This window comes from Capsicum annuum, chromosome 7 (genome assembly GCF_002878395.1).
Source record: "Capsicum annuum cultivar UCD-10X-F1 chromosome 7, UCD10Xv1.1, whole genome shotgun sequence".
NCBI lineage: Eukaryota > Viridiplantae > Streptophyta > Magnoliopsida > Solanales > Solanaceae > Capsicum > Capsicum annuum.
In genome coordinates this window covers 63,835,086-63,857,782 of record NC_061117.1, presented here as the reverse complement: position 1 = coordinate 63,857,782, position 22,697 = coordinate 63,835,086, and the positions used below count along the sequence as shown (strand labels likewise).

At 35.9% G+C, this 22,697-nt stretch overlaps 1 protein-coding gene across 4 annotated transcripts; it reads right to left on the bottom strand.

Annotated features, from left to right (window-relative positions):
• Nucleotides 1–15,302: 15,302 nt before the first annotated feature.
• Nucleotides 15,303–21,908, bottom strand: LOC107852125 (protein LAZ1 homolog 2). Of its 4 annotated transcripts, none has more exons than XM_016697172.2 (9): nt 21,581–21,908; nt 20,362–20,566; nt 20,223–20,279; nt 19,831–19,939; nt 19,327–19,508; nt 19,158–19,246; nt 18,054–18,303; nt 15,839–16,066; nt 15,303–15,732 (listed from the first exon to the last, which is right to left on the bottom strand). In XM_016697172.2, exons 2-9 carry the CDS (start codon nt 20,509–20,511, stop codon nt 15,469–15,471), a joined length of 1,329 nt encoding a protein of 442 aa, XP_016552658.2. In that variant the 5' UTR covers nt 20,512–20,566; nt 21,581–21,908; the 3' UTR covers nt 15,303–15,468. The 4 variants fall into 4 exon arrangements, with proteins under 4 accessions (XP_016552658.2, XP_016552659.2, XP_047249513.1 ...); XM_016697173.2 differs by having other exon boundaries at nt 15,303–15,699; nt 21,581–21,881; XM_047393557.1 differs by lacking the exon at nt 20,223–20,279 and having other exon boundaries at nt 15,303–15,699; nt 21,581–21,879.
• Nucleotides 21,909–22,697: the final 789 nt, after the last annotated feature.

The following is a 22,697-nucleotide window of genomic DNA, read 5'->3' as shown; positions in this document are numbered from 1 at the left end:
CACCACTAAATAGCCTTGGTTAATAAATGGTAAATGGATTGATTAGTTTCTTGATAATGGTTTTAATTAGGCAATAATGGCTGAATGTGTAGTAAAGCCGTGGAAGGTGGAAGTCCGGGGGGACAAAACTGGAAACTTATATTTATCAAAATGCGGTTGGTCTTAGTGACCGTGTGCATGATGCCACTCTATATTTTAAGGAATGACTCTAGTTATCCTAGGTTTTCTTCCCTAGTCATGTGGCTACATACACTGGGGAGCTGAACCCGTATAGCTCATGGGTGGTTTAGGATGGCAAAGCTACACAACCAAGGTAAAGGTTTTAAATGCATGCTAAACCTGGTCCCCTTTCCAAGCATGGTTATATATATGTATGGATGTGTGCATATGGATGGTTTTACTTGGTTTTATAAATAGCGTTATTTTATTCTTATCCTGAGATTATGCTAGCGTTCATCCGCTAACCCATCTACTGGCGGTTATATACCCATGCTATGCAGGAATCGGTCGTTCTACTCCTTCTATATAGTGATTGACTTGAGAATCAGCATTTTGATTGAAGTGGTGAACTTCCATCCTTTCAGAAGGCTCCATTTATGTTATGGATATTTCTAGACTCTTTAATTTTATTTTGGATATTGGTTTTGGCCATGGTTGGGGGCATGTACCAATCAGATTTTATTACTCTTTTGGTTAGAGGCTTTGTGGTACTGCTATGGGTTGGAATGGGTGGGATCGGTATTGGTGTTGGCTTTGGCATTGGAATAAGATAGTGGGCTAGCATCATTGGACATAATTTCTCACTATTCCATCATATTTTATTTTGGAATTACTTATATTATGTTTTGGAACTCATTTGGTTTTGGCCTGGTTTATGACCTTTAGTATGGTTTGGTATGGTTGGGCGATTGGTGTGGGATGTTTGGGCTCGATTGGGTCGGTCACAGTTGTGATTCTATCCCAGAGTCTTTATGTAAGCCATTACACTATCTTGTTATCTGCTCGAAATTAAGCCAACTTAGGGTAGGTGGCTGGAGGTTGGGTTGGGTAACGGGGGTAGTCTTCGGTCCCGGTCACACCTGGGATGTCCATTACGACAAGGCCTCCAGTCGGGTCATGACAAGTTGGTATCAGAGCCTAAGTTTTGGTCAATTGGGAGTCCACAAAGCTGTGTTAAGTAAAGTCTCTTTTAGGGGTGTGTAGCGCGCCACACTCATAAGGGAGAGGCTACAAGGCATTTAGGAATGTCTCACTTTCTTGGTATTCTATTTTCAAGCTTGGAGTCTCAGTCCTAGAATCTTCTTTAATCCTTGTTTGCTCATCTTTTAGATTATGCCTTGTAGATCTGAAACACAAGAAAATTCTTTAATTCGTTCTGGGGATAATGCAAAAGGGGTGCATCCTACTTCTGGAGTTCATATTCGATCTCACGGTCCTATCTATAATAGTTCTGGAGTTCCACTGGTTGCTACTAGTCCTCCTTAAGGTGAGGTGACTAATGTAGAATTTTGTTAGTATATTCATGTTATTGCTCAGATGGCCGCTACTCAGGCTGACCAGGGTGTGACTGGTGCATTATTTACTGAGGCCACAAAGGTTGGCCAATTTATAAAGATGTGTGCTCCCACTTTTTCTGGAGTGAAGGTGGAGGAGGATCCACAGGGCTTCTTGGATGAAATAGAAAAGATATTTTAGGTGATGCAGGCTACTAATGTGGAGAGGATAAACTTTACAGCTGTCAGCTCAAAGATGTTGAATATCAGTGGTATGAAAAGTGAGACAGGGATAAGGGTGATGTGGAAGAATCAGTCTTGTGGGATACTTTTTCTGAGGACTTCTTTGATCATTTCTTTCTCCAAGATTTGAACGAAGCAAAGGAGTTTGTAAACCTCAAGCAGGGGAGAATGTTTGTCAAGGAATATGCTTGAAGTTTTATCAGTTATTAAGGTATGCTTCTAATTTTGTGGCTGACATACGGGCAAGAATGAGGAAGTTTGCTTCTGGGTTGAATTAGGATTTCATTTTGGAGAGCAAGACAACCTTGCTAATTAAAGATATGGACATCTCTAGGTTAAATATTCATATAAAACAAGTGGAGGATAAAAAAAGGAAACAAGAGGAGTTTGGAGATAGATAGGGTGAGAGAAACAGGTTTTCTGACCAAAGAGGTGCTTCAGGGTGGTCAGGATGGTGGCAAATGATAGAAAAAGAAGTAGGGGAGTTATGGTTCCTTCTCCTCTGCTAGTGCTCCTTACCAGATAGGCGACAAGAGTCATCAAGATAGTGATAATTTCTAGGCACAAGGTGCCTAATCTCAGACAAATGAAAGTTAATCGATTTTTTTATGCCCTCCTTGTTAGTTTTTTGGTCGTCCTCATCAGGGTTATTATAATAAAGAAAGGGACAAATGCTTCAAGTGTGGCCAAATAGGCCATCGACTCAGGGATTGTCGGGTTAATAAGGTTGCTACGGGGGCGAAGAAGATTCCTGTGGCTTCATCTTCTACTCATACTCCTGGTGGTGTTGCACTACTTCTATTACTACTCTTGTTTCTAGTGTTGGTAGAAAAAGGTTGTATGCTTTGGTATCCTGACAGGAATCTGAGGCAACACCTGATATCGTCACTGATACGTTATAGTTTTTCTCTTGTGGTGTTTATTGTTTGCTTGATCCGGGGTCCGCTCTCTACTATGTGACTCCTTATGTGGCTGTATCTTTTGGTATTAATCTGGAAGTTATTTCGGATCCTTTTTTTATTTCTACCCTAGTAGGTGACTCGATTATTGCTAAGAGAGACTATAGGGGTGGTATGGTATTTTTTGGTAGCAAGCAGACCTTGGTGGATCTGTTTGAGTTGGGTATGGTGGATTTTGATGTCATTCTGGGTATGGATTTTTTTCACTCTTATTACGTATCCTTGGATTGTTGGAGCCATAGGGTTATCTTTAGGTTTCCTGGTGAGCCGGTTATAGAATGGGAGGGTAGTTCTTTATCTCCTAGGGGGTGATTTAATTCTTATCTTAGAGCTTAGAGGTTAATCTTTAAAGATTGTCTTTATCACATGGTTCGGGTTAAAGATTCTAACTCAGAAAGTCCTTCTTTCCAGTCAGTTCCAGTAGTTAATGCGTTTCTAGAGGTCTTTCCAGATGATCTTCCTGGTGTTCCTCTAGATAGGGAAATTTACTTTGGTATTGATCTAGTTCCAGACACTCATCTAATTTATATTCCTCTATATAGAATGGCTCCGGCTGAGTTGAGAGAACTCAAGGAGCAACTTAAGGTTCTTCTGGATAAGGGGTTTATTCGCCCTAGTGTATCCCTGTAAGGTGCACCGGTGTTATTCGTGCGTAAGAAGGATAGTTCCTTTCGGATGTGCATTGACTATAGGCAGTTGAACAAGGTGACGGTCAAGAACAAGTATCCTCTTCCAAGGATAGATGATCTGTTTGACCAATTGTAAGGGACCAAGTTCTTCTCTAAGATAGATCTTCGGTCTGGGTACCATCAGCTAAAGATTAGGGAGGTGGATATCCCTAAGACGACTTTTCATACTTAGTATGGGCACTTTGAGTTTTTGGTAATGTCATTTGGATTGACTAATGCTCCGGAGATATTTATGGATCTTATGAACAGGGTTTTTTGTTAGTATTTAGATCTGTTTGTTATTGTGTTTATTGATGACATTCTGGTTTATTCAAAAAGTGAGGTGGATTATGCTAATCACCTCTGTGTGGTGTTGCAGCCCTTAAAGGAACAATAGTTGTATGTCAAGTTCTCTAAATGTGAGTTTTGATTGAAAACTGTAACTTTCTTAGGTCATATTATTTCTAGTGAGTGCATCATGCAGTGGATTCTCTTTACCACACAAAATTAGAACCAGTTAACTACATCTCTCATAGGTATAATAGAGAAACTTACGTAAACATATATAACTACTTCATTCAGCAAGTTTTCAATATGAAGATGTGGCCAGAATCAAAGAACATCTCTATTATGCCACCTTATATTAGAAAGATGCCAGGTAGGCCTGGAAAGAATAGAAAGAAAAAAAAAGGTACAACAAAAAAAAAACTAAAAAGTTTTCCAAGAGAGGGATTGAGATGTCATGCAGCACTTTCCATAACAAGGGTCACAATAAAATAAAATGTCTAAGAGGTACACCTGCTGCTGACACTAATGAAAATCATGCATCAAGTTCATCAACTGGTAAAGGCCTAAGTGCAGGTCTAAGTGTAAGTTCAAGTTCTTCATCTGTTGCAGCACCTACTGTTGGAAAAGGTAGGGGTGAAACTTGAAGAGGGAGGGGTAGACCAAAGGGTTTTACATAAAAGGTATTTTTCTAAATATGTGTGCTGTAAACTAGTTATGCATACCTTCCACTTTCCCTAATATCATTTTTTCTTTTTTTTTTTAGGGTGTTGGCACTAGCAGATCAAGAATAGTGAAAATGGGAGTACTTCATACATAAAGTGGATGCACAATTCTTAATGTAAGTTTACTACTTAAATTTCATTTACTATTTAAATTTCATTTACTATAATTTCTATAAATGTTAACACTTCCATCAGTTGAGCAGTCTGGAATGCCTAGTGAGAGATTCAAAAGTGCTAAGTCTTCTGCAGCTGTGACTGAAAATATTGGATATACACTAAAAACTGGTGTAAAATGGAGAATAAAAGAAGTTATGAACTCTAGTTGACTACAAGAAATGAGAGCAAAAACAAATATAGACAAGGTTCAAGGCTGCACACTTAAGTCAAGAGATCTCTAATGTTCAATCTCCATAAGCTGTTGGTGTATCATATTATTTTGGTATAATGTTAGCAGTTTAACTGCATTTAAGATAATTTTTTGTTAGTTCAATGATGTTGGCAGCTGTGACTGCTTTTAAAACAATTAATTAGTTATAATTTTGGCAGTTGTGTCTGCTTTTTAAGGTTATGATATTGGCAGCTTTTACTGCATTTTATGACTGCAATATTTTTTTACAGTTGTGATATTTTTGTAAATATATTTGTCAGCAAGATGTAAATCGGTTAAAGATTAAGCAACTGTGACTGTCCCTTTTATAGGTACAGAAATGTATGGTTGTGCTTATGTAATGGTGACTGCATTTATTAATGTTTGGTTGGTTGGTTGGTTGTGCTTTAGTTTTGAGATGTTGTATACAAAATGGGCAGTTTATGTACCACAAAAATCCACAGTAATCAAGCTAAGTCAACCTTACCATTTCATTCATAAAATTGTCAAGGTTCATTACAAAGCTAATAATTTCAACCCCTTACAACATAGCAAAAATAAGTCATTAATATTTTATGACAGCCTTCTTGGATCTCCTTTCAAGTACATGAACTGAAATAGAACACTAACATCAAATATACATACACAAATGAGAGTAGTCCAAGTTGTTCCTCTCTTTTCTTGGACTTAGCCAACTTGATCTTTCATTTCTTCCCATTTGTCTTCATCATCTTCAAATCATACTAAAAATTATCCAGCTGAAACTCTATTTTGTTTATGTCTATTTCTCTCTCCACATATTTAGTTGTCCTAGTAGTCTTGTCATCGACTATTTTTTGTTCACAAATTGCATATTTTGCAGAAGATTCAACTATTTTCTCAAGCTCTGTAATTCTTTCCAATAGTATAAGAATAACAAATTTGAATCTTGGATCAATAAAATCATCCTTTCGAAGCCAAAAATCGCATGATCTAGCATTCTAAATTGAAAGCAATTACATTCGTATACACTATCCAAGATTAATGTTTGAATAAAATTCACTTACCCCATAGTAAGGAAAACTTCAATATCTCCTACCTGGATTTCTTGAGATCCATGAAGCCATCAAAAGCAAAAGATGTCCATGTTTGCATCGAACCTCTTCCAACCCATGATCTTTTTCTTACTTACAAAGTCTACTCAAGCTTATCATAGCCAATAAAGTACCTTGATTAAGAATAACAACGCAACTGCTCAATCACGAAAAAATTAATTCAAATTTGAAGAAATACTTGAGGGAAGAAACAATTATCAAAATTTGAAAAAAAAATAAGAGAAAAGAACCTATGTTTTCTCACAATATAGTAAGAAATCAAACGATTAAAAAGATTTAGTTACCAATTCTTCAAACAAATGAGCTTGAATTTCAATTTTGGATGACCAATTCGGGAACCTCAAATTGACTTGAACGGAGATTTTTGACAAATATATCCGTTGAGTCTTCAATTTATTAAATTTCTAATGTTTTTGCCTTTTTATTTTTGAGTTTTAAAAGATCGGACGCGCTTCTTATAAGTGTAAGAAATGCATCTGGACATGAATATCGCGGGAATAAATAAATTCACTTTTATAAAGTCTAAATGTGTAATAGGTCACATCAATAGTTTAAGTGTATTTTCAATGTTTCGTGTATAATTTTGGGTGGAAACGATGACTTTTTTCTATTATTAATTAACTTCAACTTTAACTTAAAAATTTCCTTTTCCAAATTTCAACTAAATGTATGCCTAAACGCCTACTTATTGAACTAGTCAAATTTAATTATCAAAATTTATTTATCTACGGTTAAAACAGAAATTCTTGAAGTAATACTGATAAAGCACCATGGGAGAAATAATAAATAAAATAATTAAATTTCTCACATGATCATTTAGTTTAATGAATTTATCTACTAAAATCACCTTTTAAAAAAAATTGTAACAATAAAATTACATAACTATTTATTTGTTTCTTTAAAGGGCACCCTCACCAAAAGCTTACCAAACACCAAAACACTCACATAACTATTCATTTGCTTCTCTATACACGTTTTAGTTTTACTTGTGTCAACTATAACTACAAGTCTTATTTGGTTGGTTAATCTTCCGCTCTTTGAATTATATTTCGATGTTACTTTCAAGTAAGTGATCATAATATTTCTAATAAAATAAATCTGTCAATTTTAATCACTATTATAAAGTTGTTGTATTCTTATAATTTCAAGTAAAGAAGTACAATGAACTCAAGAGAGAGACTGAAATAGAAAAAGATAAGGTTCCACACATAAAAGACATACAGAAGGCATCAGACAGTTTCTTGAAGAGAGAATTTGATCCTATAGTTGTCTTTTTCGTTTGAAAAAATGCACAGTTTCGATCCTATAGGTGTCTTTTTCGTTTGAAAAGATGCACAGTGGAAAGGGATGTTAGTCGACTCTATGAAGTTGTAGCCCAAAAAAAGGGACTAGTTTCTTGAAGAGCGAATTCGAAACTATAGTTTCTTGATGAGGATTTCTCCCACCGTATTGGGGCAGGATGGATGAAGTGCAAGCTCGCCTCAGGAGTGTTATGCGATAAGAAGGTGCCGCCCAAGCTTAAAGGCAAATTCTACAGGGTGGCAGTCCGTTCGGCCATGTGTATAGAGCGGAGTGTTGGCCAGTCAAGAACTCCTATATTCAAAAATTAAAGGTGGCGGAAATGCAGATGTTGCATTGGATATGTAGGCTTTTTAGAAGTAATAGGGTTAGAAATGAGAATATTCGGGAGAAGTTTGGAGTGTCTTCGGTGGAGGACAAAATGTAGAAAGGCTGGTTGAGATGGTTCGGTCACGAGATGAGGAGAGGCACGAATGCCCCAGTTCGTAGGTGTGAGAGACTAGCTTTGGATGATTTTAGGCGGGATAGGGGTAGGCCGAAGAAATACTACAGAGAGGTAATTAGATGTGACATGGATCAGTTACAGCTTACTGAGGATATGACCCTAGATAGTGTTGTTTTTGGGTACATAAATATCTATATTTGGAAAAACGACTTCAACACAAGTTCAAGAATAAATCAAGAACATTTATGAAGTTTCCAACACCTTCAACACAAGATAAAAAATGACCTTTTAAAGAAGTTTATTTTCAGTAGTTTAAAGAAAATTAGATGAAGCAGAAAAATTCAAGTCCTCCAAACTCATGGAGTGTCCTTAAAGAAATAATTCCCCTCAAGCACCTGAGGTTGCAGAATTTTCCTCCCAGGATAAAATGGCTTAACAATCCGACTGTAGTGGTACCTCAAATAATCGGATGCTCTTCAAAATCACTCAACAGTTAGATGATCACACATAGTATTTTAGAAGACAAGAAATGTTTTCAAGTGCAAAAAAATTCATACTAAACCTGTGGAAAAATGCAGGTTTATAGTCATTAAGTGCCCTTTCCGAAAGGTAGCATTCCGAAAGGTAGCAATGGTTTACTGGAAAGGTGTATCATTTCTGAACTATCATATCTGTCCATTCAAAAAAGTATCTTTTTTGAACAGCCACAACCATCCAAACAGTCATACCGTTTCCTGAAATAGAGTGTCTTTTACTCGAAGAGTTGTGTCCCATCCAAGCAACTTTTCATTTTTCATTTACACCAATTGAACCCAACAATCCCCCACATGAATGGGGAATGACTACTCTTTGTAAAACTTTACGGGAAAATATGTGATCATTAAGAAAAGACTGATTGCATCTGAATAAGTGGGTTTCCCTTTGAACTTTCCGTAGTGAACATGCATCGGATGCATTCGGTCAATCAAAAGATTTGATATCTTTGAACCGTCGAGGTTTAATGTACACATAGACAAAAGATGTCACATAACCAACCTTTTACCATTTATGGTTCTTACAGTTTTGTTCATTTCAGCCATGAACACGTACCGGTCTCATAAGAGCTTAGAGAATTGGCCTTTACTAACATTCTCCTTGAAGCGGCTTCTACTTCGCCCTCACATAGGTAATTTCTAAATGTTCAATCCTATATATTAAACTATTTGGTCAAATCTGCCAAATTTAGTAAATTATTAAAAGACTTTACTCCATAAGTCTTATCCTTGTTTACTAAACATTGTCTATATCATGAGAATGTGTTGGGTAATTGACAATGTTGAACCTGTCAGACACAACTTTGTTTGATCTCCTTGAACCTAAATCTTGGGATCTCCAGTCTGCTAGGTAGAGTTACCACCATGCTGACTTGTCCTAGGCCGTAAACCCATTCCCTTGGATGCCCTCCCAACTCCTTCTCTAGATAGGCCTTTTGTAAGTGGATCTAACACATTATCCTTCGACTTCACATAGTCAACAATGATAATTCCTAGAGAGAAGTTCTCTAATGATATTTTATCTTCGTCTTATATGATGAGATTTACCATTGTACATCATGCTCTCTGCCCTAGATATTGTCGCTTGGCTATCACAGTGTATACATACCGATGCCACTGATTTGGGCCAATAAAGAATATCTTCCAAGAAATTTCAAAGCCATTCTATTTCTTCGCCGGATTTATCCAATGTGATAAACTCAGATTCCATTGTGGAGCGAGCAAGACATATCTGTTTAGATGATTTCCAAGAGACCTCTTCTCCACCGATAGTAAACACATATCTACTCGTGGATTTTGCTTCATTCGATTCAGTGATCCAGTTTGCATCACTATATCCTTCAAGTACCGCAGGATATTTATTATAATACAAAGCATAGTCTTGAGTGTATTTAAGATACCCTAAAACTCTTTTCATTTCCATATAATGAGTTTTATTGGGATTACTCATGTACCGACTCATCTTACTAATAGCACATGCTTTTTCTGGTCGTGTACAATTCATTATATACATTAAATATCCCAACACTCTTGTGTACTCCAATTATAAGTCACTTTCACCTTCATTCTTTTAAAGTCCGAAGCTCACATCCAATGGAGTCTTAGAAATACCAAATTCCAAATACTTGAATTTTTCAAGTACCTTTTCAATGTAATGAGATTGTGACAATGCAAACCCCTGTGGAGTTCTATGGATTCTTATTTCTAAGATCACATTCGCAACTCCAAGGTCTTTTATATCAAACTTGCTCTCGAGCATTCATTTCATAGCATTTATGTCAGAAATGTCTCTACTGATGATCAACATATCATCAACATACAAACAAACAATGACTTGGTAATTTGGAGTGTCTTTAATGTAAACACATTTATCACATTCATTTATCTTGAACCTGTTTGCCAACATAGTTTGGTCAAACTTCGTATGCCACTATTTCGGTGCTTATTTTAGTCCATAAAGTGACTTAACAAGTTTACACACCTTATTTTCTTTTCCTGGAACCACAAAATCCTCAGGCTATTCCACGTAAATTTTTTTATCCAATTCTCCATTTAGGAATATTGTTTTCATATCCATTTGATGGATTTCAAAATCATATACCGCCTCCAAGGCAATTAACATTTGAATTGACGTTATCCTCGTTACAGGAAAGTATATATCAAAGTAATCAAGGTCTTCTTTCTGTTTGATGCCTTTTACTACAAGTCTTGCCTTGTATTTGTCAATAGTACCATCCATTTTTATTTTCCTTTTGAAGATCCATTTAGAACCTAAAGGTTTATTTCCCAAAGGAAGATCAACCAAATCCCACGTATGGTTGCTTAAGATTGAATTAATCTCACTATTGGATGCCTCTTTCCAAAAAAATGAGTCTGAAGATGTCATTGCTTCTTTAAATGTTTGAGGCTTACTTTCTAAGAGAAATGTTACAAAATCTGATCCAAACTAAGTTGACGTTCTTTGACGTGTACTACATCTTGGATTCTCATCATTATGTAAATTCTCACTTGGTTCATCCCGAGGTCATTTAGAACCCCCACTAGACTGTTCATGTCTAGTTTTATACGGATAAATGTGTTTAAAAAATTTAGCATTATCTGATTCAATTACTTTATTTTCATTGATATCTGGATGTTCGAATTTATGAAAAAAATGACATACTTTACTAGTTTTAGCATATCCTATGAACACACAGTCCACCTTCTTAGGTCCTGTCTTTACTCTTTTAAGCATAGAAACTTGGACTTCTCTAGACACCCCCACACTTTGAAATATTTCAAGTTGGGCTTTCTTCCTTTTTATTTTTCATATGGAATTGATTGTGTCTTACTATAGGGAACTCTATTGAGTATTCGGTTAGCTGTAAGGATAGCTCCCCCCATAAGTTTTACGGTAAACCTAAACTTATAAGTAAGACATTCATCATTTTCTTTAAGGTTTGATTTTTTTTCCGCAATTCCATTAGATTGAGGTGAATACGGGGCCATAGTTTGATGGACAATTCCATTCTCTACACACATTTGTGCAAAGGTAGATTCATATTCTTTGCCCCTATCACTTCTAATAGTTTTGATCTTTTTTCTCTAACTAATTTTCTACTTCTGTTTTGTATTGCCTAAACGCATCTATTGCTTCATCCTTTCTATTTAACAAATAGACATAACAATATCTAGTGCAATCGCCAATAAAAGTTATAAAAGATTTTTTTCCACCATGATATGGTGTTGACTTTATATTATAAATGTCAGTGTGGATTAAGTCTAAGGAATTGGAATTCCTTTCAACGAACTTATATGCATGCTTAGCATACTTTGCTTCCATACACGTTTGAAATTTTGATTTATTGCACTCAAAGTTTAGCAAAACTTCTTAAGTTAATCAGTTTTCGCAATGTTTTGTAATTGAAATATCCTAATCATTCATGTCACAAATCATTAGACTCAAGCAAGTAAGAAGAAACTAAACTTTCATTGATTTTAACATTCATTGCATTCATTTTGAATAGGCCCTCAGTGAGGTAGCTTTTTCCTACATACACTTGTCTTTTACTAAATACAATTTTTTTGGAAACAAATACACATTTAAATACATTTTTTCAAGAAGTAATACAGAAATCAAGTTCTTCCGTAACTCTGGTACATACAGGACATTGTTCAAAGTCAACACTTTGCCTGCCGTTATTTTCAGGCAGATTTTTTCTGTTCTTTCAACTTTTGCAGTTGCGAAGTTGACCATATATATCTTCTCTTCGCCTTGAGCCGGAGAAAAAGCAGCAAAGAACTTCTTATTTGCATAAATGTGGTGGATGGCACCGGAATCCATCCACCATTCTCAAGGATTTCCCACCTAGTTCAATTCAGATAACATGGCACACAGAATGTCCATTTCTTTCTTGGATTCAGCCATATTTGCTTGGTCCTTCTTTTTGTCTTTCTTTGAGGCACGACAATTTGTTGACTTGTGGCTAATATTGCCACAGTTAAAGCATTTTCTCTTGAATTTCTTCTTAGGTTGATTGCTTTCCTGTTTAGCTTTTTTCTGCTTTTTGGAGTTGTTGTGGTTGTTTTCTATAATATTTGCTCCACTTATTGCAGAGTTTCCTTTCGACCTTCTTTCTGCGGCTTTGTCATTTTCTTCAATGCGAAGTCTTACTATAAGATATTCGATTGTCATCTTCTTTCACTTATATTTGAAGTAGTTCTTAAAGTCCTTCCACATAGGTGGTAACTTCTCTATTATTTTCGCGGCTTGAAACGCCCCGTTCACAATCATACCTACAATTAAGTTCATGTGAACATTAATAACATTTTTAATATGTTCAACTAAGATATTCATCAAACTCATACCTTCCGTGAGGAGATAGTGGATGATCACTTGCAGTTCCTGGACTTGAGATACAACAGACTTATTGTCAATCATTTTAAACTCAAGGAATCTTACAACGAAGAACTTCTTGGTTCCAACATCCTTATTCTTGTATTTTCTTTCTAGAGCACCCCACAACTCTTTTGTCGTCTTCATTCCACTATACACGTTGTATAGTTCATCTTGGATGCCATTTAGAATGTAATTCCTGCATAGGAAATCGAAGTGTTTCCACGGCTCCATAACGACAAATTTCTCCTGGTCCGAAGTTCCCTCGGGCACCTCTGGAGCTTCTTCAGATGTGAATCTTTGAAGACATAAAGTTGTAAGGTAGAAAAACATCTTCTGTTGCCACCTTTTAAAATCAACACCCGTGAATTTTTTGAGTTTTTCGGCTGGTGTCATTAACTGCAGAGCACTCGTACGACTCGTTGTGGAAATATTAGTTGCTGCCACAGTCGTTGCAGTATCATTCACTTGACTGTCAGTAGTCATCTTCCTGTCACAACAAGACAGTAAATTTTAGTATATCAAAATACTACTTATAAAGTTGCAGCAACTTTAAACACCCCTTGTTTCTAGTTTAACGATGAAGTTTTTATGACTTTCAATCGTCAACCAAATGACCTCTAACTTGTGATGAAGATTTTATTTCTTCAAATCACTTGTTAGGTTCAAACAGAGTAGAAAGTTTAAAGCTTTAATCTTCAGAAACCAAACAATACAGATTATAGGGGGGGGGAGGGAACTTTAGTGAAAAGAAAATTTCATCGAACAAGCAAAAAAGAATATTTTTTTTCCAAATTATTTCCTTAAGATTGTTGTTTACGGGTACACAAAAATCTGTATTTTGGCAAAACAACTTCAACACAAGTTTAAGAATAAATCAAGAACACTGTTAGAAGAAAAAAAAGAAAGTCCCACATTGGTAGTTAATGAGATGGGTGGTCTCCTTATAAGGCTTGGGCAATCCTTCTCCTCATGAGCTAGCTTTTGGGGTGTGAGTTAGGCCCAAGACCAATTTTAACATGGTATCAAAGCCAAACCCATTCCAAATATTTATTCATCGATGGTGGGCCCCCATATATATTGTCCATGCTCCAGTTAGCCTCTGTGTGTTGTCCACGCTACAGTTAACCTGGGCGTGCGGGGGAGTGTTAAGTATCCCACATCGAAAGAGGAAAGGGTCCTTGGTCTCCTTATAAGGCTTGGGCAATCCTCCTCCTCATGAGCTAGCTTTTGGGGTGTGAGTTAGGTCCAAGACCAATTTTAACAAACACTTATAAAGTTTCCAACACCTTTAACACAAGATCAAAAATGACCTTTCAAAGAAGTGTGTTTTCAATATTTTAAAGAAAATTAGATGAAGCAGAAAAAGTCAAGTCCTCTGAATTCATGGAGTGTCCTTAAGGAAATAATTTCCCTCAAGTACCCGAGGTTGCGAAATTTTTCTCCCAGGATAAAATGGCTTAACAATCCGACTGTAGTGGTACCTTAAACAATTGGATTCTCTTCGAACTCACTTAACAGTTAGATGATCACATGGAATATTTTAGAAGACAAGAAATGTTTTCAAGTACAGAAAAATTCATACTAAACCTTTGAAAAAATGCAGGTTTATTTAGCCATTAAGTTTCCCTTCCGAAAGGTGGCAATGGTTCACCGGAAAGGTGTATCCTAACTGAACATTTATGTCTGTCCATTCGAAAGAGTTTGTCTTTTTCGAACATCAACAACCATCCAAACAGTCATACCTTTTCCATTCACACCAATTGAACCCAACAGATAGGAAGGTTTGGAGGACACGAATTAGGATAGAAGGTTAGGGCATATGGGTGGGTCGTAGTCAGTAATTAGGAGAGCTTTGGGGTAGCCGGGTTGGTAGCCCTATAGCTATGTCCATAGGTTGGAGCTGCGAGTAGTAGAGTATGGGGGTAGGCGGTGCTGCTGGTTCGTTAGTGTAGGGTATTACTTCGTGGGTGTCTTATTTCTGTTATGCCATCTTGTTTCATGCTTTATTACAGATTTGTTACTATTCTTTGTTCCTATTATACCATCTTGTTTCATGCTTTATTACGAATTTGTTTACTATTCTTTGTCTTGAGTCAGGGTCTATCGGAAACAACCTTGCTACTTCTCCGAAGGTAGTGGTATGGACTGCATACATCTTATCCTCCCTAGACCTCACTATGTGGAAATATAATCAGTTTGTTGTTGTAGTTGTCTTTTTCGTTCGAAAAAATGCACAGTTTTGACCCTATAGTAGTCTTTTTCGTTTGAAAAAATGCACAGTGGAAAGGGATGCTAGTCGGCTCGACCAAGTCGTAGCCCAAAAGAAGAAGACGCAGAGTTATTCCTCGTAAGTTCCCTTGAAGCAAAAATGCAACTGCTTTAACAACTAATCCATTTTTTGTAAGTTACCTTTCTAAAAAAAAAAGAAACTAGTCCATTTTTTGTGGCCAACTGTTGAAAGAAAGTTACTAGTATGAAAGATAACGGCTCATACAAGAGCACATGATATTTATTGCAATTTAAAGAATTCACACAATTACACAGAGATCCCGTTACAACAATGTAAAAAGCGCTGGGTGCCGTATCTTTACAATTACGGATAGATCACGTTAACATACAAAATGGATTTTCCAGTGTTTTTATTCAAGTTTTTGACGAGGGTGACTTTGAAAGAAACAAGTGAAATGTTATGTGATTTCATTGCTATTAAACCAAGAAAAGTGACTTTAGAAGGTAAATTTATCAAGTCGAGCGATTCACTCAAGGAAACATGATAATGAATCTAACTATGTTCATTCTACAAAACGGTCCCCTAAAGGAAAGAAATCCATGTATTATGAATAACAAAAAAAACTGTTATATACAAGACCAGCTAAGTAAGAACATGAATTAAATACCTCAATGACAATCTTTTGTCTTTCAACTCGTTTGACACAACATAAATAGTGTACCAATAATACCACCTCAAGTTTTCAGCCTTTAATCTCGTGATACAGACACCTGAGATCTGTTGTCTCCTGATAAATTCTGTTCTTGTTCCTCAACCTTAATTTCCGTCTCTCTTTTATATCTGTTGTTGCCTGTTAAGTTCTCTTCTTGTTCCTCGATCTTAATTTCTGTCTCTTGTTTTTCTTCTCTCTCATTATCGACTGATGTTTGGTGGAAAGTTTCTTGGATCTTTGTCATACCCTTCTCTACTGGCTCGATTGCCTGGTTTACAGTCAAAACTACATCCTTCACAACCTGTTTTATTGTTTTAGTAAATGTTGAAATTGGATATGATTCTTCAAGAACAAATGATCAAGTGCTCATCACAAATAACATCGTGTAAGTGCTGAAAATATCTTACTTTTTGACCTCCTCCAACAACAATGTCCTGGACACTTTCAGCGACACTTGTCCCTGGAACCTCAACCTTAGCTTCTATCTTTTCAACAACTGCTGATTTCTCTCTATCTTCTATATTTAAAGTTTTTTCTACTTTTCGGGCACTAATCTCTTCATATAAAGATGTTGGCACGAAGTGATAAGGTTTCGCTGAGAAGACAAAAACATGAGCAATAGCAGCAACGGCCATCTGCAGAAATAAGAGTCAGCTAAACAGCAAGAAAAAGAAAATGAGACGCCTCATCATATTTCAAGGCTGATACATTATACCTGTTAAATGGAAAGTTCATATTGTATTGATAAAGTAGTACTAGACCCCTGTGATGACAGCACCAGTCTCGATATCAGTATGACACCATGATTTTTGAAACCGAAACTAACAGTATGACACCATATTTTTCCGAAGTATTTCCGAAAAAAATTTGCCCCATAAAATTTCCTACTAGGCATAATTCCACATTTTTAGGTTGTGCCCAGTAAATTCAGCGTAGCATCTGTTTCCAAGTTGCATTCCCAGTTTTACCTTGAGGATATCATATTTTTATAATAATTTCCTTGTATTAAATTGGCTTCACGGTGAGGACTGAGGATTGTTTGCTTCTTCAATCAACCATTAAGCTACAAATCCAAAAGGATGAAAATCGGGAAACATGATTCTTCAAGACAGGAAACACTCGAAGCTTCTGTGTGAAAATTGATAATGCTAATAATTCAAGAGAAATGACCTTAGGTTCGGTAACACTTCACATCTAAAGACTTCTTAAACCATATGACTTGGCCCAAGTTTATTTGTGCATTGTTCTTTGTTTTAGAATATAAGTAGGAATAGGAATAGCATATATAATCTTACTTGAAAAGGAATTGCAATGTAGTGTCCTATTAGGAAAAAGAATTGGAACATAGTGTCTATAAATAGGATCTCAATGTAATAATGTAGCTATAACAATTCAATAATATTCTTCTCATACTTTTCACATGGTATCAGAGACTCTACGATCTTGGTAGAGAATCAAAGAGCTTCCGATGTCGGCTGGCGGCCATAACCCATATATGCCGCCTGTCCAGCCAATGATCATGTTTGCAAAAGTTAGGCTACCACACTTCTTTTCCCTACTTTCTCATATCTAATTTGCTTAGTACCATGCACTACTTTCTCATATCTGAGTTGCATAGTACCGTGTGTCTTTTCGGTGACTCCCTAGATCTGATTTGCGTAGTTCCATGCGTCTTTATGGTGACTCCTTAGATCTGATTTGCGTAGGATCATGCCATCATTCCGACCAACCCATATAAGTTCTCCTTTTCAGTAGGATCGTGCTTTCATTCCAATCCTACCTATATAATTTCTTTTTTTCAGTAGGGTTGTGTCGTCATTCCGACCCTACCCATATAATTTCTATTTTTCAGTAGGGTCGTGTCATCATTCAAACTCTACCCATATAATTTCTATTCCTCAGTACCATATAATTTTTTCTCAAATGGTGACCACTTTTCAGCCATCAAATCTAATAATCCGGAATGTGAGTATGTTTCGGCTAGTTCTTCGGTGACTATCTTGTTCAATATCTACTCATCTCTTGATTTCAAGATGACCCTTATATTTTATAATACCAATTTTTGGTAATTTTCCAGTGACACGTTGACTTTCCGGCAATGTTTACTTCTTTTCGGATCACTTTTTCAGTTTGTTCCGTTTCAGTTGAGGTCTCCCAGATGTCCAAAGCAGTCCTTATCAGTTTTCTTGCAAATATCTTCACCAAGTCCCTCATCAATCCTCGTATTAGTTACATCCATAACAAGCTTGATATATATGTCTTCTATGCACCAGCTTAAGGGGGAGTGTTAGAATATGAGTAGTAGGAATAGCATATATAATCCTACTTGGAAAGGGATTGTAATGTAGTGACCTATTAGGAAAAGGATTGGAATGTAGTGTCTATAAATAGGTTAATAATATAGTTACAACAATTCAATAATATTTTTTCTCTTATATTTCTCACACTTTGAACATCAGATAATCAATATTTCCTCTCTCGATTTTACCAAACAATGTGTTTCTGACATGTCCAAATTTCATTCAGTTCATGAAGATGATTTGATGTAGCAGAAGATATTATTGCTTTCGTAGACCATAGAACTCGAGGCAATTCCATTGAATTAAAAAGCAGAGTACCTACCTCTAAGCAGATCAGAAGATCTTGCAATCCAGTCTGGAACTTTCGTTCCTTTGGGAGCACCCTTAAAGAACACATAAAGGCAATACCCACCCCTTGCCACCATGTTGCAAAAACAATGGCCTTGAAGCTAATGAATTTTGCTAGTGGTTTTATCGGTTGGAGTTTATGGTGCGTCACATTATAAAATTGGACGAGACAATATAGTGCCCACATCTGGCTGAAGTTTAGTACCACAGTGATATAAGGATATCTGCAAGGAGAAATAAGTAGACAAGAGTGATGTATCAGAGTCCTATAAAAGAGAAAAATAGAGATACCAGACAAAAGTCGCTGCTACACTGACTTATTGTTAAATACCAACTGATAATAAATTTGTCAAAAGTCTGGTTGAAGAGGTTACAATTGCAATCTCTCAGAATGCACAGTGAGTTTCGAATTACCCAATGTCATATCATTCTCTATCTTACACAATGCATTTTACATTACCTAATATCCTTTCACTTTCTGTAAAATTTTGTAAACTTACCCTATGCTGTTAATCAAGGTTCTGGTTCTAGGAAAAAGTAGATGTGAAGAAAAGTGATCTTCTCTCCACCTTCATCCTAATACAAGGACTTGAACGATAAATGGGGAGTGTCATAAAGGAACTCGGAGTGATAGATCTCAAAGCTAAATTGAATGATAAGACCATTAAACAACAAGAAAAAGGAAGGAAGAATGCTTGATGACCAATGTTCATAATATCCTTCATTATCTTTACAAAAAAGATGCACATTAACACGAGTGAGCTAATCAACTACTGGCGGTCAGATCTTTCATTTTGAAGAAGGATCCTTTGGAATTTAGATAAATGTAGCTATGATGACACTAATGGTATTTAATTACACAGCTATATGTGGTGCTTAATGTGTGTAATCGTTTCTCATATTTCATGTAAACCTGGGCCTAACTCAACCCCAAAAACTAGCTCAAAGGGGGAGGATTGCCCAAGTCCATATACGCAAACCACAAGTCCATTCCCCAATCGATGTGAGACTCTAACCCACTCTTAACACTTCACAATTTTGTACAATACGTAAAATCTAGATGGAGAAAATGACATACCCACAGTGCCAGTTGAACTTCCCATCACCATATACCCCAAAAATTTCCATAATGAGAGCTAGGAATGCGCAAACCGTCTTCAAAATCATCTGTGCAACACAATGATATTAGTATGAAGATAACGAGTACAGCAACGTAAGTATGGAACTTTCTTTTCCTTTTGACATACATATTGTACAAGACCAAATTTTTCTATAGTAAACAAGTTCTTCCCCACGACATATGGGTGGAAAATGAAGTTATACAATGTCCTTTTTTGTGTCTCGGGTTTCTCCTCTCCCCCTAGCAGCGACTGGTTGATGTGTTTCCCCGACTCATTTTCGAGCAGTTCAACGACCTGACGCTCACCTCCTGCCACAAATCCATTTTCCGGTATATCAACTTTATTGCATAGCTCGTATCATGCAAGTTATTCTCTAGTAAATTTTTTCAAGGACTTTGTAGATATGCATGTAATAGATCCATAAACATAAATTCAGTCCACTAACATGCTGAGTTGGACAATTTTTTTTCGTGAAAGGTGCCAAGGGAAAGGTTGACAATTACCATGGTTAAATTATCAAACCTTTCAGGTATTTTAGTTCACAGTTACCTAGTTATACACGACTAATAGGAAGTTCTTGAATATCTTTTGTGTCTTTGCAACAACATTGAAAACAGAGACTATGCTTACCAAGGCAAGCGATCAAGTAGCTTCCAAAAGAATAGAGTGCAAATGCTTCATAACAGTTCCTCAATATGTCGCAGGCAAGGGAAAGTTTTGGGTTCCACAAGGATAAAATCTGTAAAAGACAAGAGAACCAATTCATTTAATTCTCATGAGAATTTGAAGTTACTGATTTAGCAACTTTGCATCAGCTTTAAGTTCAAAAAAGATTAGTTTACGCAGTCGCTTTAGTCTATCGATTTAAACATGTTTATTGCATTTAAAGATAGTTTATCTTGTAAAATAGTGTAGGGTGCAGCAAGACCCTATTATGTTGTCTATTAGAACCTTGTTTCCTTGATACATATCTCAATTAATAATTCAGAAATCAGAGTGCATTTCACTGGTTATCTCCTTACTGATTCAACTGCATAGACAGGAACCATGAAAATTACCCCCACGATCCATTTTTGTTCCTGACGAGCAAACGCATATTTAGATCCAATGTTCTAGGAAACAAGAATTAGTTCTCCATGTAAACCTAAATTGAGTACTCACCGCTGGATTACTATAGTATCTGAGATGCTGAAAAATTAAGAGAAGAGAGAGGATCAATGCTACCAAGACAAAGCATCCTCCAATTACGAGAGCAGGCTCGTGGAGATCTCTATACATGTTCATGTAGAGAGAGATGTAAAATGATGCCATGCCACATGATCTCTGTGCAATGCTCTTTAAAACATGTAAGAAACACTAACCAAATCTGAAAAACAACAGCGCAATTAGCTTGGAATGGTTATCGCCTAATCTAGGATATGGTTAGAGGGTAAAGCAAAAGCACTTCCAAACAAATGGCAGAGCCAACATTTTTATTGAGGTGGTTCAAAATATAAAAAGTTAAAACACATGAAGAAACCAAGAGGATTCAACATCTACTATATAAATAAAATATTATTTTGAACTTATATATATAGTGTAATTTTTTGATGAAGGGGTTTAGATGAACACCCCTTGTGGTACCCTGGCTTCACCTCTGCTTCCGAAAAGACTGGTAATCTAATACTCTGAAAGTAGAATGCTAGAAGCAAGTGAAAGGGTTATATTGTTAACCAAGTTCATGTATCTTTGAGTTTGACGTCTTTAAACTTGCATAACCCGACCCTATTTATTTTCACTTCTTTTATCCTCGTTTGAAGAATGAAACAGAGATGATTGCAAACAATGTTATTCCACCAAGCACATTGTGAAAACATCAAATATCCTAGAAGAATGATATTCCTTCATTCAGCTCTGGCAAGAAATCAAGAATTATATTTAAAGAAGACTATGCTCTACATGCAGGCATAGATTTCACAATTCATAACTCTGACCAATACTAAATTCTAAAACTTGGAAAGCCTAATTGATACTACAATAATAAGGGAAACCCCGTGCACTAAAGATCCCGCTGTGGACTGGGGCTGCGGAAAGGGTAGACGACAAAGGTCTCCTATACAACCTTATCCTGCATTCTGCAAGAGGTCCTTTAGGTTAACAAATTGTCCAGATATGAAAGTATTTCACACCTATAATTCTGGAGTATTTTAATAGCCATATACTATTACGTACTTTTTCTTTGCATGTAATTGGATCACAAAATCTGATAATAAACGCCAGAACAAAACAGAATCCAATTACCGTTTCTGAAAGTGGAATTAAATGCAGAAACATAATCTTGAAAAATTACTGAAGAAAAGGTGTACACAGACAGAAAGATGCAGAGATTTTGGTTTCATGCCTGTAAAGTGAGAGTTCTGATTCCGCTAGAGATCCGTCTTAAAAATTCCAGTAGACAAAATCCATTTTAAGATTCCCAACATTTCTTCGGCAGCCAGAAACTACCTAGTACTAAATTGTGTAGTGTGTTTTCAGGATATGCACATCATGTACTATTTAGAGGGAGCGGCTACATAACAATTTTTTCTTGTTTGTTTAGCTCAACGTTTGACACGTTGCCGTTTGTTTTACAATGGAAGAGGTGACTCGCCCAGGATGCTCCATGGTCCCATTAGCCCACTCTGAATTACTGCATAAATGATTCCGTTTAATTTGCTTCTTTTTTTTCCGTAATAAAAAACCTAAAAAAATTACTTGTTTTTTTTTTTGTGGATAGTATTTTTATGTTTTTATTCTTTTATACCTTAAATAATTTTAAATAACTCTTCATATTTATTTATTTATTTATTTATTTTTATTTTTTTTTTAATTGGGGTAGGGGAAAGGGAATGGGGAGGAGATTTATCTTTCAACTTCTAATGTTTTTCTTTTTATTATTTTTCTTTTTTATTTTTTCCCAACCTTTATCATTTTTTCCTTTTCTCTCTTCAATTTTTTTTTTCTCTTTTTTATATTTCTTTAGTTTTTTTTTTGTTCTTTTCTCTTTTTTCTCTTCTTTCAAAATTTTTTCTCATCTGTTATATTTCTATTATTTTTTGTTTTGTCTTTCTTTCTTCATTTTTAGCTTTTTTTCAATCTTTTTTTTAAAAAAAAATTCTTTTCTCTTCTCAACCTTTTTTTTCTCTTTGTATGTAACGACATTTTGTTAAAATTAAATCCGTACGAAATTCAGATTATATTAAATTCAAAAATATTAATCTCAAACAAATATTGAAGATTAATATAATTGAATTAATCATTTAAGTTCAAACATGCATGATTTAATTAAAGTCCAATTGTTATTGGGTTAGTCCATTAATTTGGGCTAGAAATGACTAAACTTACTTTATCAAGCCCAAGATATCATCATGTTCTAGAGGCCCAATTGGGTGTCACATGTCAAATGACGTGGCATGCCAAGTCAAGTGAAAGAGCCAATGGGACCATATCATTTGTCAAAATGATGCAGTAAATTAAAA

Bases quoted from the DNA above. Each gene is read 5' to 3' on its own strand.
- LOC107852125 (XM_016697172.2), bottom strand. From the start codon at position 20,511: ATGGCATCATTTTACATCTCTCTCTACATGAACATGTATAGAGATCTC. The intron at 19,940-20,222 runs GTAAGGAGATAA...TGTCTTTTACAG, and splicing joins CTGTCTATGCAGTTGAATCA to ATTTTATCCTTGTGGAACCC. The intron at 15,733-15,838 runs GTAAGATATTTT...ACAATAAAACAG, and splicing joins TTGTTGGAGGAGGTCAAAAA to GTTGTGAAGGATGTAGTTTT.